The 14,195-nt window shown below is 36.4% G+C and overlaps 1 protein-coding gene across 4 annotated transcripts in view; it reads left to right on the top strand.

Moving 5' to 3' along the window:
* ZFYVE16 (zinc finger FYVE-type containing 16) overlaps nucleotides 1-14,195 on the top strand; it is a 50,324-nt gene that overhangs the window by 22,554 nt on the left and 13,575 nt on the right. For 2 of the 4 annotated variants that reach the window (XM_039545112.1, XM_039545113.1), the window contains exons 5-9: nucleotides 974-1,150; nucleotides 2,250-2,392; nucleotides 9,697-10,078; nucleotides 11,397-11,519; nucleotides 13,300-13,455. In XM_039545112.1, coding sequence (XP_039401046.1) covers nucleotides 974-1,150; nucleotides 2,250-2,392; nucleotides 9,697-10,078; nucleotides 11,397-11,519; nucleotides 13,300-13,455 — 981 coding nt within the window. The remainder of the gene's footprint in view (nucleotides 1-973; nucleotides 1,151-2,249; nucleotides 2,393-9,696; nucleotides 10,079-11,396; nucleotides 11,520-13,299; nucleotides 13,456-14,195) is intronic. The other 2 variants (XM_039545114.1, XM_039545115.1) reach the window with 2 other exon arrangements.

Genomic DNA, 14,195 nt, shown 5'->3' on the forward strand with positions numbered 1-14,195 from the left:
GATAAAAGAGGAGTGCATTCCTGTTTTATCTACCGTGGTTTTTAATCATGAATCAGATTAATTTCTTCCTTTTTGATCCTAGTTAAAGCTTGTTTTTACTTGTAATATTATCCTGCCTGTAATAGAAGAGTTAAGCACCTAAATGTGTTTGGTATTGAAACTCCACTGTAGACCCTTCTTTACCTTTCCCAATATGGAGAATATGGGATTTGTCAGTACTTCACAAACATTTTCACAACTGAGCATGAAATCAAGCTAGTGTGATTTGTGATTAATAGATAGAAGAACATAGTATCACTACTTAAGTTGAGAAATCCTTAGTCTATTTTTTTTTAGTCTCCGTGAATATCCTTCTCCATTTGATTACTGTTGTAAATTATAGGTTTCAGAGAGGTAGTCGTGTTAATCTGTATCAGTAAAAACAACAAGGAGTCCTTGTGGCACCTTAGAGACTAACAAATTTATTTGGGCATAAACTTTTGTGGGCTAAACCCCACTTCGTGAGATGCATAGAGTGAAAAATACAGTAGGCAGGTATAAATATACAGCACATGAAAAGATGGGAGTTGCCTTATCAAGTGGGGGGTCAGTGCTAACGAAGCCATTTCAATCAGGGTGGATGTGGCCCATTCCCAACAGTTGACAAGAAGGGATGAATATCAGCAGAGGGAAAATTACTTTTTGTAGTGTTAACTTTTTGTAGTGCCCACAAAAGCTTATGCCCAAATAAATTTTAGTCTGTAAGATGCCACAAGGACTCCACATCGTTTTTGTTGTAAATGAGGTATGTGTAGTTGCAGGAATTGCATTGTTTTATGTATGGTCATTGCTGAAGCAAAAGGCTGTACAATGAGTGTCCATTTCTAGGTCTAGAAGAAAAATAGACAGGAATATTTAATTTAAAATTTGAGGCAGCTATAAACATTTAATAAATGGCATGATCTTAAACACTAAGTGCATTTTTTCCTTTTAGCACAGGCATTTGAAAGGATGATGAGTCCAACTGGTCCTATCCCTATTTCGAGTATCTCCTCTGAATGTTGTTCTACTGTTCCACCTTTGCAGGAAGCTCAGACAGTTGACACACCTAATTCTCCTTCATCTTCTGTTTTGTTACCTATCTCTGTACTTAAACAACCAGGTGCCGATGGTAAGCTAAGTAATTTTGAGTTGCAATCTGTTATCTACATTTTCTAAGCTATTCAGCATATATTCTTTCAACACATACATAGAATAGATGATTTTGCAGAATGGCTAGATTTCTTTAATTAATCAGTGGAGCCATTCAGAAAAAAGCTATGGGTTGAGAAGAAGGACGCCTTTGGGGTTAAGATACTGGACTGGGATTCAGAGAAACCTGCTTTCAATTCTGAGCTCTGCCATGGACTCGGGCTCCCTGTGTGAGCTTGGACGAGTCACTCAATCTTTCTTAGTTCATCATCTGTAAAATAGCTAAAGGAAGTATTACCCTGTCTTGTCTAGTTTGGTTGTAAGCTTTTCAGGGTAGGGACTGTATTTCACTGTGTCCAGTGTACAGCACAAGGGACTGTGATCTCAGATGGGGCCTCTAGGTGCTACAGGAATATAAATAGTACTAAAACAAAGCAAGTAGTTGGGTGACAAAACATTCTCTGGCTAGAAGTGATAATGGATAAAGCACATCTTCATCTTATTTATGTCAACTACACTTCTAAATTTTTTCTACTTACTACAAAAATGTCACTGATAAAAGATTAGATGTACTTAGAGTATCTTTAAAACAGAAAGTGGTAGGTTATATGAATTGCTTTGTTGATAAACTATTGTCTTGTATCCATGATATGTTGCCATACTTCTACTACTCCAGAGGTAATTGATTAAGTAAATAGCAGCCTGTTTTAACTAAATAGGAATTGATGCATTAACTATTGCTTGGTTACTTCTGCTGCTGGTGTGGGAATGTCTTTGCCCACAGTTCTGCTTGACTGATTGGAGAGAATACCAGTTGTGTGTGTAGGGTGACTGCTTAGTTCCAGTAACTTTTAAATCAGAAAATTCCCATGTTTTGGAGAAATATATGTAGAAAGATGCATCACTTGCACTACAAAAATCTCTGAACTATAATTGTGGTTCATACTAAATCCAACATGCTTAATGTAAAATCTTAATTTGGAAAAAAGCCTGAAATTTTATACAGACCCTTTTGCTGCTGGAAAACTGTGGTAATACCAAATTAGTGTTCTGTTCTTTTTTTTTTAAACCCATTTTAGGGCTGTGCGCCAGAGAACAGAGGAGAGTCTGGTTTGCAGATGGTATTTTGCCTAATGGTGAAGTTGCAGACACAACAAAACTATCTTCTGGAGTCAAGAGGTCTTCACAAGAGCTGAGACCAGTAAGCCCTGACTTACCAGAGGTGCATATGGTATATTCTCTAAAGTATACACGGATTCATGTTTTTCATAAATAAAAAGTTGATTGTCTTTAAACAGCTTTGTTTGCCCATTTAAGATGACACTCTCATAAATGCAGTGTTATGTGGCTTTGACTCCTTTCTGGCCAGTTGGGTTGCATCAATTTTAATCAAGTTTTTCATTTGTACTTCAGTTATTTTCTAAAGAAAGATACATTCTCACTGGTTGATAGAACCATTAAAACATGTTGAATTACAACTAAATAGAACCTTTACACTAAATTTGATACACCTTTTTTGCTACCTTGGAAGTTACATTGTAGCTATATACATTTATTTAAGCAATTATATAGTTTAATGTTTTCAATTATTTGTAATTGTACACTTTTAGTGTGTGAGAACATGATGAATGATATGTTGCTGGTAATTAACTTTTTGCTCATTATTTGTGTCAAGCTGCATTAGGATGGTAACTGGAATTTAATTAAACACAAAATAGCATACAAAACTTACTAAACAAAACAACCTTAAATGTTTTGGATACATAAACTTCTCTTGTCAAAACAAGTTTCATATTTTACAATTAAATGATTCATTAAAGGAATAGAGGGATTAACTGTAGTCAGTGAATTAAACTGATTATTTCAGGTCATCCTGGGAAAATTTTCAAATATGCCTAAGTGAAAGTGATTGACTGGAGCTTAAGTTCTTACCTAAGTCTCTTGAACATGAGACAGCAGCCTCTTAAGTTACTTAGTTGTCCTGAAGACTTTTAAAACTAGTAAATCTTATCCCCTCCTTCCTCATTTTTATTCATAGGTTTAGAGACAAGTTTTCCTGCTTTTTGAACTCCCAGTAGATTTCTCAACATTGACTGAATTAGTCCAAATGGAAAAGATTCTTTCTATGCCTACTTTTGTCAAAAGCTGGTTTAGCATTTCAGCAAACTCTGGTTCCAGGTGCTTAGTGACTTCCACCAGTTCAGTGGTGTGACTTTTTAAAAAACATCAGCAAACATGTCTGCTTGAATGGTTTACCTCCAGCCCTGAAACTTACCCTGGTTGGCATGATTGATGGATGATTATTAGGTACCCATGCCATAGCAGCATCTTCTTCAGGAGTTAGGCACCTACTCTAGGACTTTGGGTTGAAAATATTGGCAAGAAAATGAGGTGGAATTAATCTGTTTCTTCACTACCTGCAATTTAACTTTGTTGTTGAGTATTTCTTTCTGCAATATCTTTTGATGTTCTTTCCAAATTTCAACAGCATCAGTAGCAATCTTTCTGCCGATTGTCCAAGGCAATGGAAATAGGTTTAGTATATTCAGCGTATTGTCTGTCTACATTTTGCTTTTAGTCTGAAGTTGACTGCTTTCATTGTGATAGTTCCATCTATTTTGTCATGAATTCCTTCACAATTTATCAGAATAGTCTAGTTCTTAATAAATAGCTCAAAAGAGTCAATCACTGAATTCCATCATACATCTTGGGGGAGAATTAGTTTGGATCCTTCAGCTCTCTTCAGTAAAGCTGAAGCAAAGTGTGTTGTTATGGAAGAATCTTGCAGTTTCAACATTTTCCTTTTATTCCTGGAGTCGTACTTAAGTCTTTGGCTAAAAACTACATTAAATGAGCACAGCTCATATATGGTTTCCTTCATTATCTTCTTCTAGATTTCTTCTCATCTTTGCTGTATTTGAAGCATTATCTGTGACAAAGCTACACTCTTGACACTTTAATTTGTGGTCAATTTGTTATAGCTTTTACAGTTCTTTCTTTTAAGTAGTCTGCTGTATGGGCATTTCCTGATGTATCAATTGTTTCTGTAAAATAGGCAATGCCATCTTCCGTTGTCACACAAGCACATATTACTGGATCATTGTGTATATTGCTCCATCCATCAAGACTTAGATTAACAAATTTCCCATCAATGTTTTCTGCACACTGATCAATTTCCTTCTCATACACTATATCCTGCAACATCCCAACAGTGTCTGTTCTGCTAGGTGGAGTGTAGTCTGGTCATAATGACTGAACCATGTCAGTGAAATGCTTGTTCTGAACAAGATGAAAGGAGAATTTGTTGCATAAATGAACTGAACAATCTAGAGCCTTGCTGGAATTTGCTGGTGCTGAATATGATGGTTGATGATAATGAAGAAAATCTCTCTCTTTTATTAACAGGTCATTTACTGTTTGACGTGTTTAGTTGCAGCACTGCTGGTGGTACCAGCAGATATTGCAGATGATGGATGTGAACATCCATCTTTATATTTAAACTTTACTTTTAAACAGGAAATCTTCACCTAGAAGGTCTGATTACATTGAGCAAGAAAAAAAATCATTCCAGAAGTCCAGCAATAATAGTAAAAAATTAATTGATAAATACTCCCATAACAAACTAATAAACCAATTACATTATGAACAGACACTTTGAAATTTGTAACTAAGGGTACGTCCATACTACCCACCCGGGTCGGCGGGTAGCGATCGACTTCTCGGAGTTCGATATATCGCGTCTCATCTAGACGCGATATATCGAACTCTGAACGCACTCCCGTCGACTCCGGAACTCCACCACCTCGAACGGTGGTGGCGGAGTCGACGGGGGAGCCGCGGACTTCGATCCCGCACCGTCAGGACGGGTAAGTAGTTCGAACTAAGGTAGTTTGAGTTCAGCTACGCTATTCACGTAGCTGAACTTGCGTACCTTAGTTCGAAACCCCCCCCCCCCCCCCCAGTGTAGACCAGGCCTAAGTAATCCATCCAAAACACAAATTTATGACAATAATCTAAGTTGTCATTTACTAGCATATTAACACATTGTAGGGAGTCCATAAGAATGGTACCAAAATAAGTTGAGTAACCAGCTGATACATATTGCTCAGACAGGTCCACATCATCATCTTCAAAGTCTTTGCCTTCTGAGGAGTGTTTTTCATAGTGTTTCATTCTGTTAACCAGGCCTTGCATCTCTTTGTTGCAACTGTTTACATTTGGCACATGTTCCTTTTTTATCCAGATCAGAGGTTTCTGAATTTTTTGAAAATATTCCCAAATAGGTTTGTTTTTTTTGTTTTGTTTGTTTGTTTTTAACAATATGCAGCCATGACAGTTTTTTCCTCCAGTTCCCAGGTGTGTAAATACTAAAGGCTGCACTTCAAAGAATATTGCCTCTTCTTCTCACAGTGTCCTGCTTTTACACTAGTGTTGCGCCTTTCTGGTTACACACCTTGCTCCTTCTCCTTTGTTAAATAACTACCTGAACCCTCAGAAAAACAAAAAAACTAACAGTACAAGATTTCTGCTTATGTAATCTGCATGCCTTTTGCATTGCATTATTTTGTTTGTTTAGAGACCGAGGGGGATTTCTGTTTGTGTACACATGCAAGGAGCCAGAGCAAGGCCATTTGCTTGAAGTGCTCAGAAGCAAGGTCAGATAGTTACTGGGAAGATCAGTGTTTTTCCTTGAGCTGGAGAGTAAGTTTCCATGGTGGGTGCAGTAATAAATATTTGTAATTTGAGAACTGAGCCAATCAGAACTCAAGTAGGGAGAAACTATAAAATAGGAGTATGAGACTAGCTAGGTGGGCTCAGTGGATGATCCTGATGAGATACATGATGATGATTCCTGGAATCAGAGGTTGGGTCCCAGCACTTGTGATGACTTTGCCAGTCTCTTGCACCCACTAGCACAACCCCTGGGCCCCCGACAGGATCAAGCTCTTAAGGTAGTACATTACTTATGTGCCATATTTCCCTGCTGCTTTCTGTGTATAGAAAAGCCAGTGTTATTGATAGAGGCTCATGGATTCAACATACTTACTTTTTATTTAATGCTTAAGAGATTATAAGTAGATTAAGTCTTAAGTAGGGCTGTTGATTAATCACAGTTAACTCACAATTAACTCAAAAAAATTAATCACAGTTTTAATTGCACTGTTAAACAATAGAATACCAATTGAAATTTAGTAAATATTTTTGGATGTTTTTGTACATTTTCAAATATATTAATTTCAGTTACAACACAGAATACAAAGTGTTGTATTATATTACAAATATTTGTACTGTAAAAATGATAAACAAAAGAAATAGTATTTTTCAGTTCACCTCATACAAATACTGTAATGCAATATTTTTATTGTGAAAGTGCAACTTACAAATGTAGATTTTTATTTTGTTACATAACTGCACTTAAAAACAAAACAATGTAAAACTTTAGAGCCTACAAGTCTACTCAGTCCTACTTCTTATTCAGGCAGTTGCTAAGACTAACAAGTTTGTTTACATTTATGGGAGATAAAGCTGCCGGCTTATTTAAAACATCACCTGAAATTGAGACAGGCATTCGCATGGGACTTTTCTAGTCGGCATTGCAAGGTATTTACGTGCCAGATATGCTAAACATTCATATGCCCCTTCCTGTTTCGACCACCATTCCAGAGGACATGCTTCCATGCTGATGACTCTCGTTTTTAAAAAAAAATGCATTAATTAAGTTTTGACTGAATTCATTGGGGGAGAATATTATGTCTCCTGCTCTGTTTTACCTGCATTCTGCCATGTATTTCATGTTATAGCAGTCTCGGATGATGACCAGGCACATTGTTCATTTTAAGAACACTTTCACTGCAGATTTGACAAAACGCAAAGGAGGTACCAATGTGAGATTTCTAAAGATAGCTACAGCACTTGACCCAAGGTTTAAGAATCTGAAGTGCTTTCCAAAATCTGAGAGGGACGAGGTGTGGAGCATGCTTTCAGAAGTCTTAAAAGAGCAACACTCTGATGCGGAAACTACAGAACCCAAACCACCAAAAAAGAAAATCAACCTTCTGCTGGTGGCATCTGACTCAGATGATGGAAAATGAACATCTATCGGTCCACACTGCTTTGGATTGTAATCAAGCAGAACCCGTCATCAGCATGGACGCATGTCTTCTGGAATGGTAGTTGAAGCGTGAAGGGACATATGAATCTTCAGTGCATCTGGCACGTAAATATCTTGCAATGTGGGCTACAACAGTGCCATGCAAATGCCTGTTCTCACTTTCAGGTGACACTGTAAACAAGAAGCGGTCAGCATTATCTCCTGCAAATGTAAACAAACTTGTTTGTCTGAGTGAATCGCTGAGCATGAAGTAGGATTGACTGGACTTGTAGGCTCTAAAGTTTTTTACATTGTTTTGTGTTTGAATGCAGTTATTTTTTTGTACATAATTCTACATTTGTAAGTGAAACTTTCATGATAGAGATTGCATTACGATACTTGTATGAGGTGAAATGAAAAATACTATTTCTGGTTTTTTTACAGCACAAATATTTGTAATTAAAGTAAATATAAAGTGAGCAGTGTACACTTTTTGTGTTTGTAATTGAAATCAATATATTCGAAAATGTAGAAAACATCCAAAAATATTTAAATAAATGGTATTCTATTATAGTTTAACAATAATTGACAGATTGTTGTTTTTTTTAATTGCTTGACAGCCCTAGTCTTAACATATTTTTTTATTAAATTCAGCTTTAATCTTAAACAGGTTTATTGTTTTAAATAAATTATTATAATTAATCAAAATCCAGGTTAAATTAAAAAATCTCATTTTATTTTAAATTTATTCTTTTTTAAAATCCACCCTGCTTTCTGGAAAGGCTTTTGGGTAGCTGTTCAGTGTTTATGTTGAAGTTGTAGAGTAGGCCACATTTAAACAGAAACCATGTGGATAAGAGTATGTTCAGTGTATTGTGTCTCCATTGAAACTTTAAAATTACGTAGTTAAATGTTATGTAGAAAATGTTATGACTCCAGTTCTTCTGCATAGTATTAAAGTAATTGTTTTTGGCTATAAGTATTTCTATCTTATGGAGTTCTGAAGTCTATCTTTATTAACATGTTGACAGTAAAGGTTCCCTTTTTTTTTTTTTTTAAATGATCATATAAAAAATTGCTTCTGTCTTTAAAAACTAACCTGGTTCTGCCAGGAGTCGCTTAATGCCCTGATGCACCAAGTTAGAATTGAAAATAATCTGACTTTTTGATGTTCAAACTGAATAGAAAGGTGAGGGTGTTTTTGGGGGTTGGGGTATTTTGTATGGTGCACTCACATGCCTTATTTTTATGGTGCTGGCACAGGGCGGGAGCTGGTCTCTTGATTGTTCCTGCTGGGAGTGAGAGAGGCTCCTGACTTTCCATCCCTTCCTGCCCCGCCATATCATACCAACACTTTTTTTTCTTTATAATTCAAAAAAATGTTTTATTACTTGCATTGAAATTGTGTCCCATTGTGCCAGCTGTTTTACAAAGATGTGGTCTTTTCCAAAGAGCTTATAGTTCAAGAAAGCAAGAGAGCTGTAGAGACAGCAGGAGTAGGATACAACTTGATATATTCAATTGTTGTATAAATTAGCAAATTTAAAACATAAGGAAGCAGTTATCCTCATCTGCTCATGAAATAACAAGCCCTTAGGAAATAATTTTTTGGTGTTCAGTTTTCTGTGTGCGTATTTCCAGTACCAGTGCTTAAAACAATGGCACTTCTGTCACAACTCAGTGCACACTGGGAAACTGCCAATTTCAGGAGAGCTGCATCGATGAAATGGAAAAAGAAGGGAGGAGGGAAATGCCTGGGCTGATGGTGTGAGATTTTAGTTTTACTTTAGTCATATGGGAAAAAACTGATGTCCTTTTTGTGCTGCTTCGTATCTCTACATCCTGTCAGCTTTACATAATTCACTGAGGGGTCAGCATAGATGTGACACCTAGAGTAAGAATGAGCAGTACTATTAAATGCTGGAGTAAGCTGTTATTAGTAAATCATGTAAAGATAACTGTCTGGAGATACTTCAGGTCCAAATTATGGCAAATTACAGTATTCAAGAGCCTTGCAAAATAAAGTCATACTGGTAACTCGGCCTAGTTGTTCGTGGTCCACATGGCTAGTAATGTAATCCTTGATTGTGTTGTGTCTACGGAGTGTCTCATACTCGAAAATAGTAGATGCTCCATTTTTAGGTATGAATTACGATAGAACAGGTAAATATCAGACTAAATATTATACTAATTATTTTAGACTCAGATATATTTACCTGTTCCGTAATATGTATTAAAGATGCAAAAGTGCTGTAATTTTCAGAGATGTGGCTTGCTTTCTGTTTTAGGAAAATATCCCGTAAGATTGTCTATATGACTGTATACCCTCTTTGTTGGCTGCTTTTGCATTTGAAACACTAATACAGGAGAATACTAGTGCTGTTCAGGGATGGTGAATAACAAATCTAATCAACAATCTATTTTGTTTCTCATAGGTTGCAAGTCCGGTAGATGACATCTGTGTAACTGATGTAAAACCAAAGGATGAAACTCCAATTACTGCAGGAACTGAGAAATTCCATTGTTCCTTACATGTTGCTCCAGATGATGACCAGTTGCTCACTACAGGGAAAACTGAGATGTTGCATAGTCCTGACTCTGTAATTCCAGCTGCTGATGAATTACCTTTTATTACAAAAGTTGAGAAGTCTCCAAGTCTTGGCACAGTTAACCAAACTAATGATGATTCACCTGTTAGTCCTTCAGACTACAGAATGCTATGTGGTATTGGAAACTGTGTTAGCAAAGAGTTCAGCCTTATTCCTGATGATGATGGACTGCCACCACTCTTACTTGCAACTGGAGAAAAAGGAAAAGGTAAAATTTGGACTGGGGAATACTAATATTTACTGGATGCAAGCTTTCTAAAAATATATGGACCTTCATGTATACACTGTGCCATTCCAGATGCCAAATTAACATTGTTTTAAAATGCACATTATTTTGGATCCAGCTTGGTAGCTGAACTTGCACTTATATATGAACTTGTATATTATGAAAAAACCCATGAGCATAACCGCAACAGTATCAATTAGTATTGGAGCCCAAGTATGTTTGCATATGAAGCATAGTACTGGTGCACAAGTTGCAGACCACATATGGTGTTGAGGAGTTTATTAGTACTATTTAGCAAGAACTCTTACACTCTTAGTTCAACTCCAGTCTCATTATTCAAGCAACAAAGAATCCTGTGGCACCTTATAGACTAACAGACGTTTTGCAGCATGAGCTTTCGTGGGTGAATACCCACTTCTTCAGATGCAAGAAATTTCCACCCACGAAAGCTCATGCTGCAAAACGTCTATTAGTCTATAAGGTGCCACAGGATTCTTTGTTGCTTTTACAGATCCAGACTAACACGGCTACCCCTCTGATACTTCTCATTATTCAGGTTCCCTTATTTGGTACACAGCAAAGTTACCCTGATATGATGGGACTCAAGCATTGGATGTGTGGTATCCCCTATACCCGCTCCCTAAGTTACACAGCAAACCTCTTCCTTTATTTATTTACTATACATTGTAGGAGCCAATCACAAAATATGTAATGCAAAGTGATGAAGTCAATCCCTGTACAGCATGCACAGTTCATGCATGACTTACTCTTTATCTCATCTTATGTTCCAGGCTTATCTTATCCATTGTTATCTTGTCGACAAATGGTTCCAGGGAGGTGGCCCCTTATCTTAGCTACTACAGACATTTCTGTTTCCAGTCTGCTGATCCATTTACCTCTCTAATCCTGTCTCCCAAGAAATGAGGCCTCACCCATGTTCAATAACTCATGACAAGCCAGACCTACGTTTAGCAAGCTAATTGGGCCCTGAAGCTCCTGGCAAGATACCAATATATTCCTGGGTGCTGTACGTTATACATGACTTCACAACATACTACTGTCTTACTTTGTTTATGTGATATGGTCTAGTCATCTTTAAACAAGTGACGTTGCTATTCATTGGCTGCTATATGTCTGCTTTAGGTTCAAGATAATGTGTTTTTAGCAGTTTCCTTAAATAGAAAGATGGAAGTTTCAGGTACCATATTTTATACATTGTAGTTTGTAATGTCTTTTATAGACAGAGAGGAAATGGATATTGACTGGTGTATGGAATTAATCCAGACTTTATCTTATTTAGATCCTCTGGTGGAAGAACACCCATCTCATCAGCACGTCACCTTGCTTCTTGCAGAAGGAGGACCTAATCCATTAACATTTATCCTAAATGCAAACCTCCTTGTGAATGTCAAGTTAGTATCTTGTAAGTAGGTAATGTACATTGTTTTTTTCTTTTATTTACATATGTTCCAGGTTCATTATGTTTGAAATGTGTAAATACTAAATTCACTGATCTTGGTGGTTGAGCAGATAAAATTCAAACATTTTCACAATTGTGAGATATATGCTGTCTTATTTTATCCAATCTGTAAATTTAAGGTTTTTAAAGTAATTTTTTCAGTGTGCTTCAAAGCAACTTTTAACCCTTTTTGTAATTTATTTATGTGCCTACTTGGTCGTTATATCCTTTGTAGGACAAATGCAGGGTTGTATTCACCGTAACAATACCTTTCATTGGGAAGGAATAAGAATACTCTTATAAGAATGTTTTCCCCAGAAATATGTGCTGCATTTTTGATGCATACTGTACACAGATTTCATGCTTATTTGTGTATGGTGCTGTCTAATTGGGATTTTTTTATCTGTAGGTTTGAATAAAGCTCTGGAGATCCTGCTGTGTAAATAATGAAAGGATGCTTCTGTTCATTTTACAGCAACTTAAGATATCTGTTTAAAAGATTTGGGAGTTGTGATGGAGAGTCAGCTGAACATGAGCTTCTAGTGTGGTGCTATGGCCAAAAGAGCTAATGTGAACCTGGGCCTCTTGAGTAGGAGTGGAGAGGTTATTTTACACCTGTATTTGGACCTGGTGTAACTGTTGCTGGAATACTGCTGAGTTCCAGTGTCCACAATTCAAGAATGATGATAACTTGGAGAGAGATCAGAGAAGAACTACAAGAATGATTAAGGGATTAGAAAGTATGCCTTATAGTGACTCTCAAGGAGCTCAGTTTATTTAGCTTAGCAAAGAGAAAGTTCAGGGTGACTTAAAATGTAGTCTGTAAATACCTATGTACAGAACAAATTTTTAATAATATGGGCTTTCCAATCTAGCATAAAAATATATAACATGATCCAACGGCTGGAAGTTGAAGCTAGACAAATTCAGACTGGAAGTAAGGAAAATTTTTAACAGTAAGGGTAATAAACCATTGGAACAACTTACCAAGGGCTGTGGTAGATTCTCTATCACTGACAATTTTTAAATCCAGATTGGATGTTTTTCTGAGAGAGATGCTCTAGGAATTATTTTGGGGAAGTTCTATGGCCTGTGTTACACAGGAGGTCAGACTAGATGATCACAATGGTTCCTTCTGGCCTTTTTATTTAAAATTGATTGAGTTTTTGATGTCTTTTCATTAGTCACTTAAACAGAAATAAGTGTGGCACCTGCGTGTGCTGCAAATGTGCAACATACTTATTTATGCAAGAGGATATGATAAATGAAGATGTACTACTTGTTTCGCTCAAAGAGACAAGCCTGTGCCCGGGGCTCCATAGTGAAGTTTGCCTTTGCAATTAAAACTTCCTTTAATTAGCACCTTGATTCAGTGAGGAAGCAAGTGTGTACGGTTGCTTCAGAACCTGTATCCTATCAGATTTTTTTTTTTTATGCCCATTATTGAACCATCTTCTCCAGTATTTTTCATTTATGGTGTTTCCCCCGGGTCTCTAGACAATATAGCCTGAGAAGAGTGTCCCTGTGAGAGTTACTCTCTCTCCTGTGCAGTTGGTTATCCAGTGCCTTCTGAAATTTCAGTTTAAAAAAAAAAAAAAAAAAAATTGTAGACAGCAATATTGCAGTGGTCAGATTAAAGGGACAGAGGACCAAAGATTATTTATTCCAATTTCTAATATCTTTGATTCCAAGACTGAGTATCATATATGTGAATTAAAAAAAAATATTTTTTCTTATCACTAAGATTCTTCAGAAAAGTACTGGTACTTCTCAACAAATGGATTACATAGCTTGGGTCAGGCAGAAATTATCATTATGTTGCTATGTTTGCCAAATGAAGATGCTGTTCCTAAAGAAATCTTCACGTTGTTTGTTGACATATATAAGGATGCAGTGAAAGGTACGGAGTTTTAATTTGTAGCTTTAAAATTAGTGTCTTATTGCTGACTTTAACACAAAGCAGGAAATAAATGGTGTTGCATTCTTAGAGGGTTCCTACTAATTTTGTTTGAAAGTTCTCAGTGCTCATAACTATTTCCTCAGATTCTGTCAAAGCAATATAGGGGATTTAATTTAGGAACGTGTCCCTTTTTTTGTATTAGATCGCCTATAAACTGCCTCATTGCATTTTTGTCTTATCCTCTTTTTTTTTTCTTTTTTTCTTTTTTTCCTAATACTTTGGTATGATGGGTCATAGGTGTAAATCCTTTGTGCGCTGATTCTGGAAGACAAGTGCTATCCTGAATAGAGTTAGGCACATGCTTAAATGTATTCTTGAATTAGAGCTTAATTTGCAAAAGTTAACTAATTGTATGTACATAGACTTGCCTAACAGAATTTTTGTGAAGTGTTAATTGTTTTGTAAATTAGTTTTATTAAAAAGATCTGTCTGAGTTGAAAAAGGGTGTTTTGAAACTGGGTTCTATTCACTTATGAAGTGATAGAATAAAATTCAATACCATGTTAATAGTACCAAAAGTGCTAAAAATATTGTCTCGAACATTTGGCTTCTAAAAACGGCAATTTTTTAATGTGCAAGTTCTTCAGTAATGCATTGTACAAAACTATAAAGGACTTCAATAGAGATGGGAGGCAGAGGTCTGTATCCTGTTATCCTGAAAAGCTGCAATATGCACCCTG

This window comes from Mauremys reevesii, linkage group 6, assembly GCF_016161935.1.
Source record: "Mauremys reevesii isolate NIE-2019 linkage group 6, ASM1616193v1, whole genome shotgun sequence".
In the NCBI taxonomy this organism is placed as follows: Eukaryota; Metazoa; Chordata; order Testudines; family Geoemydidae; genus Mauremys; species Mauremys reevesii.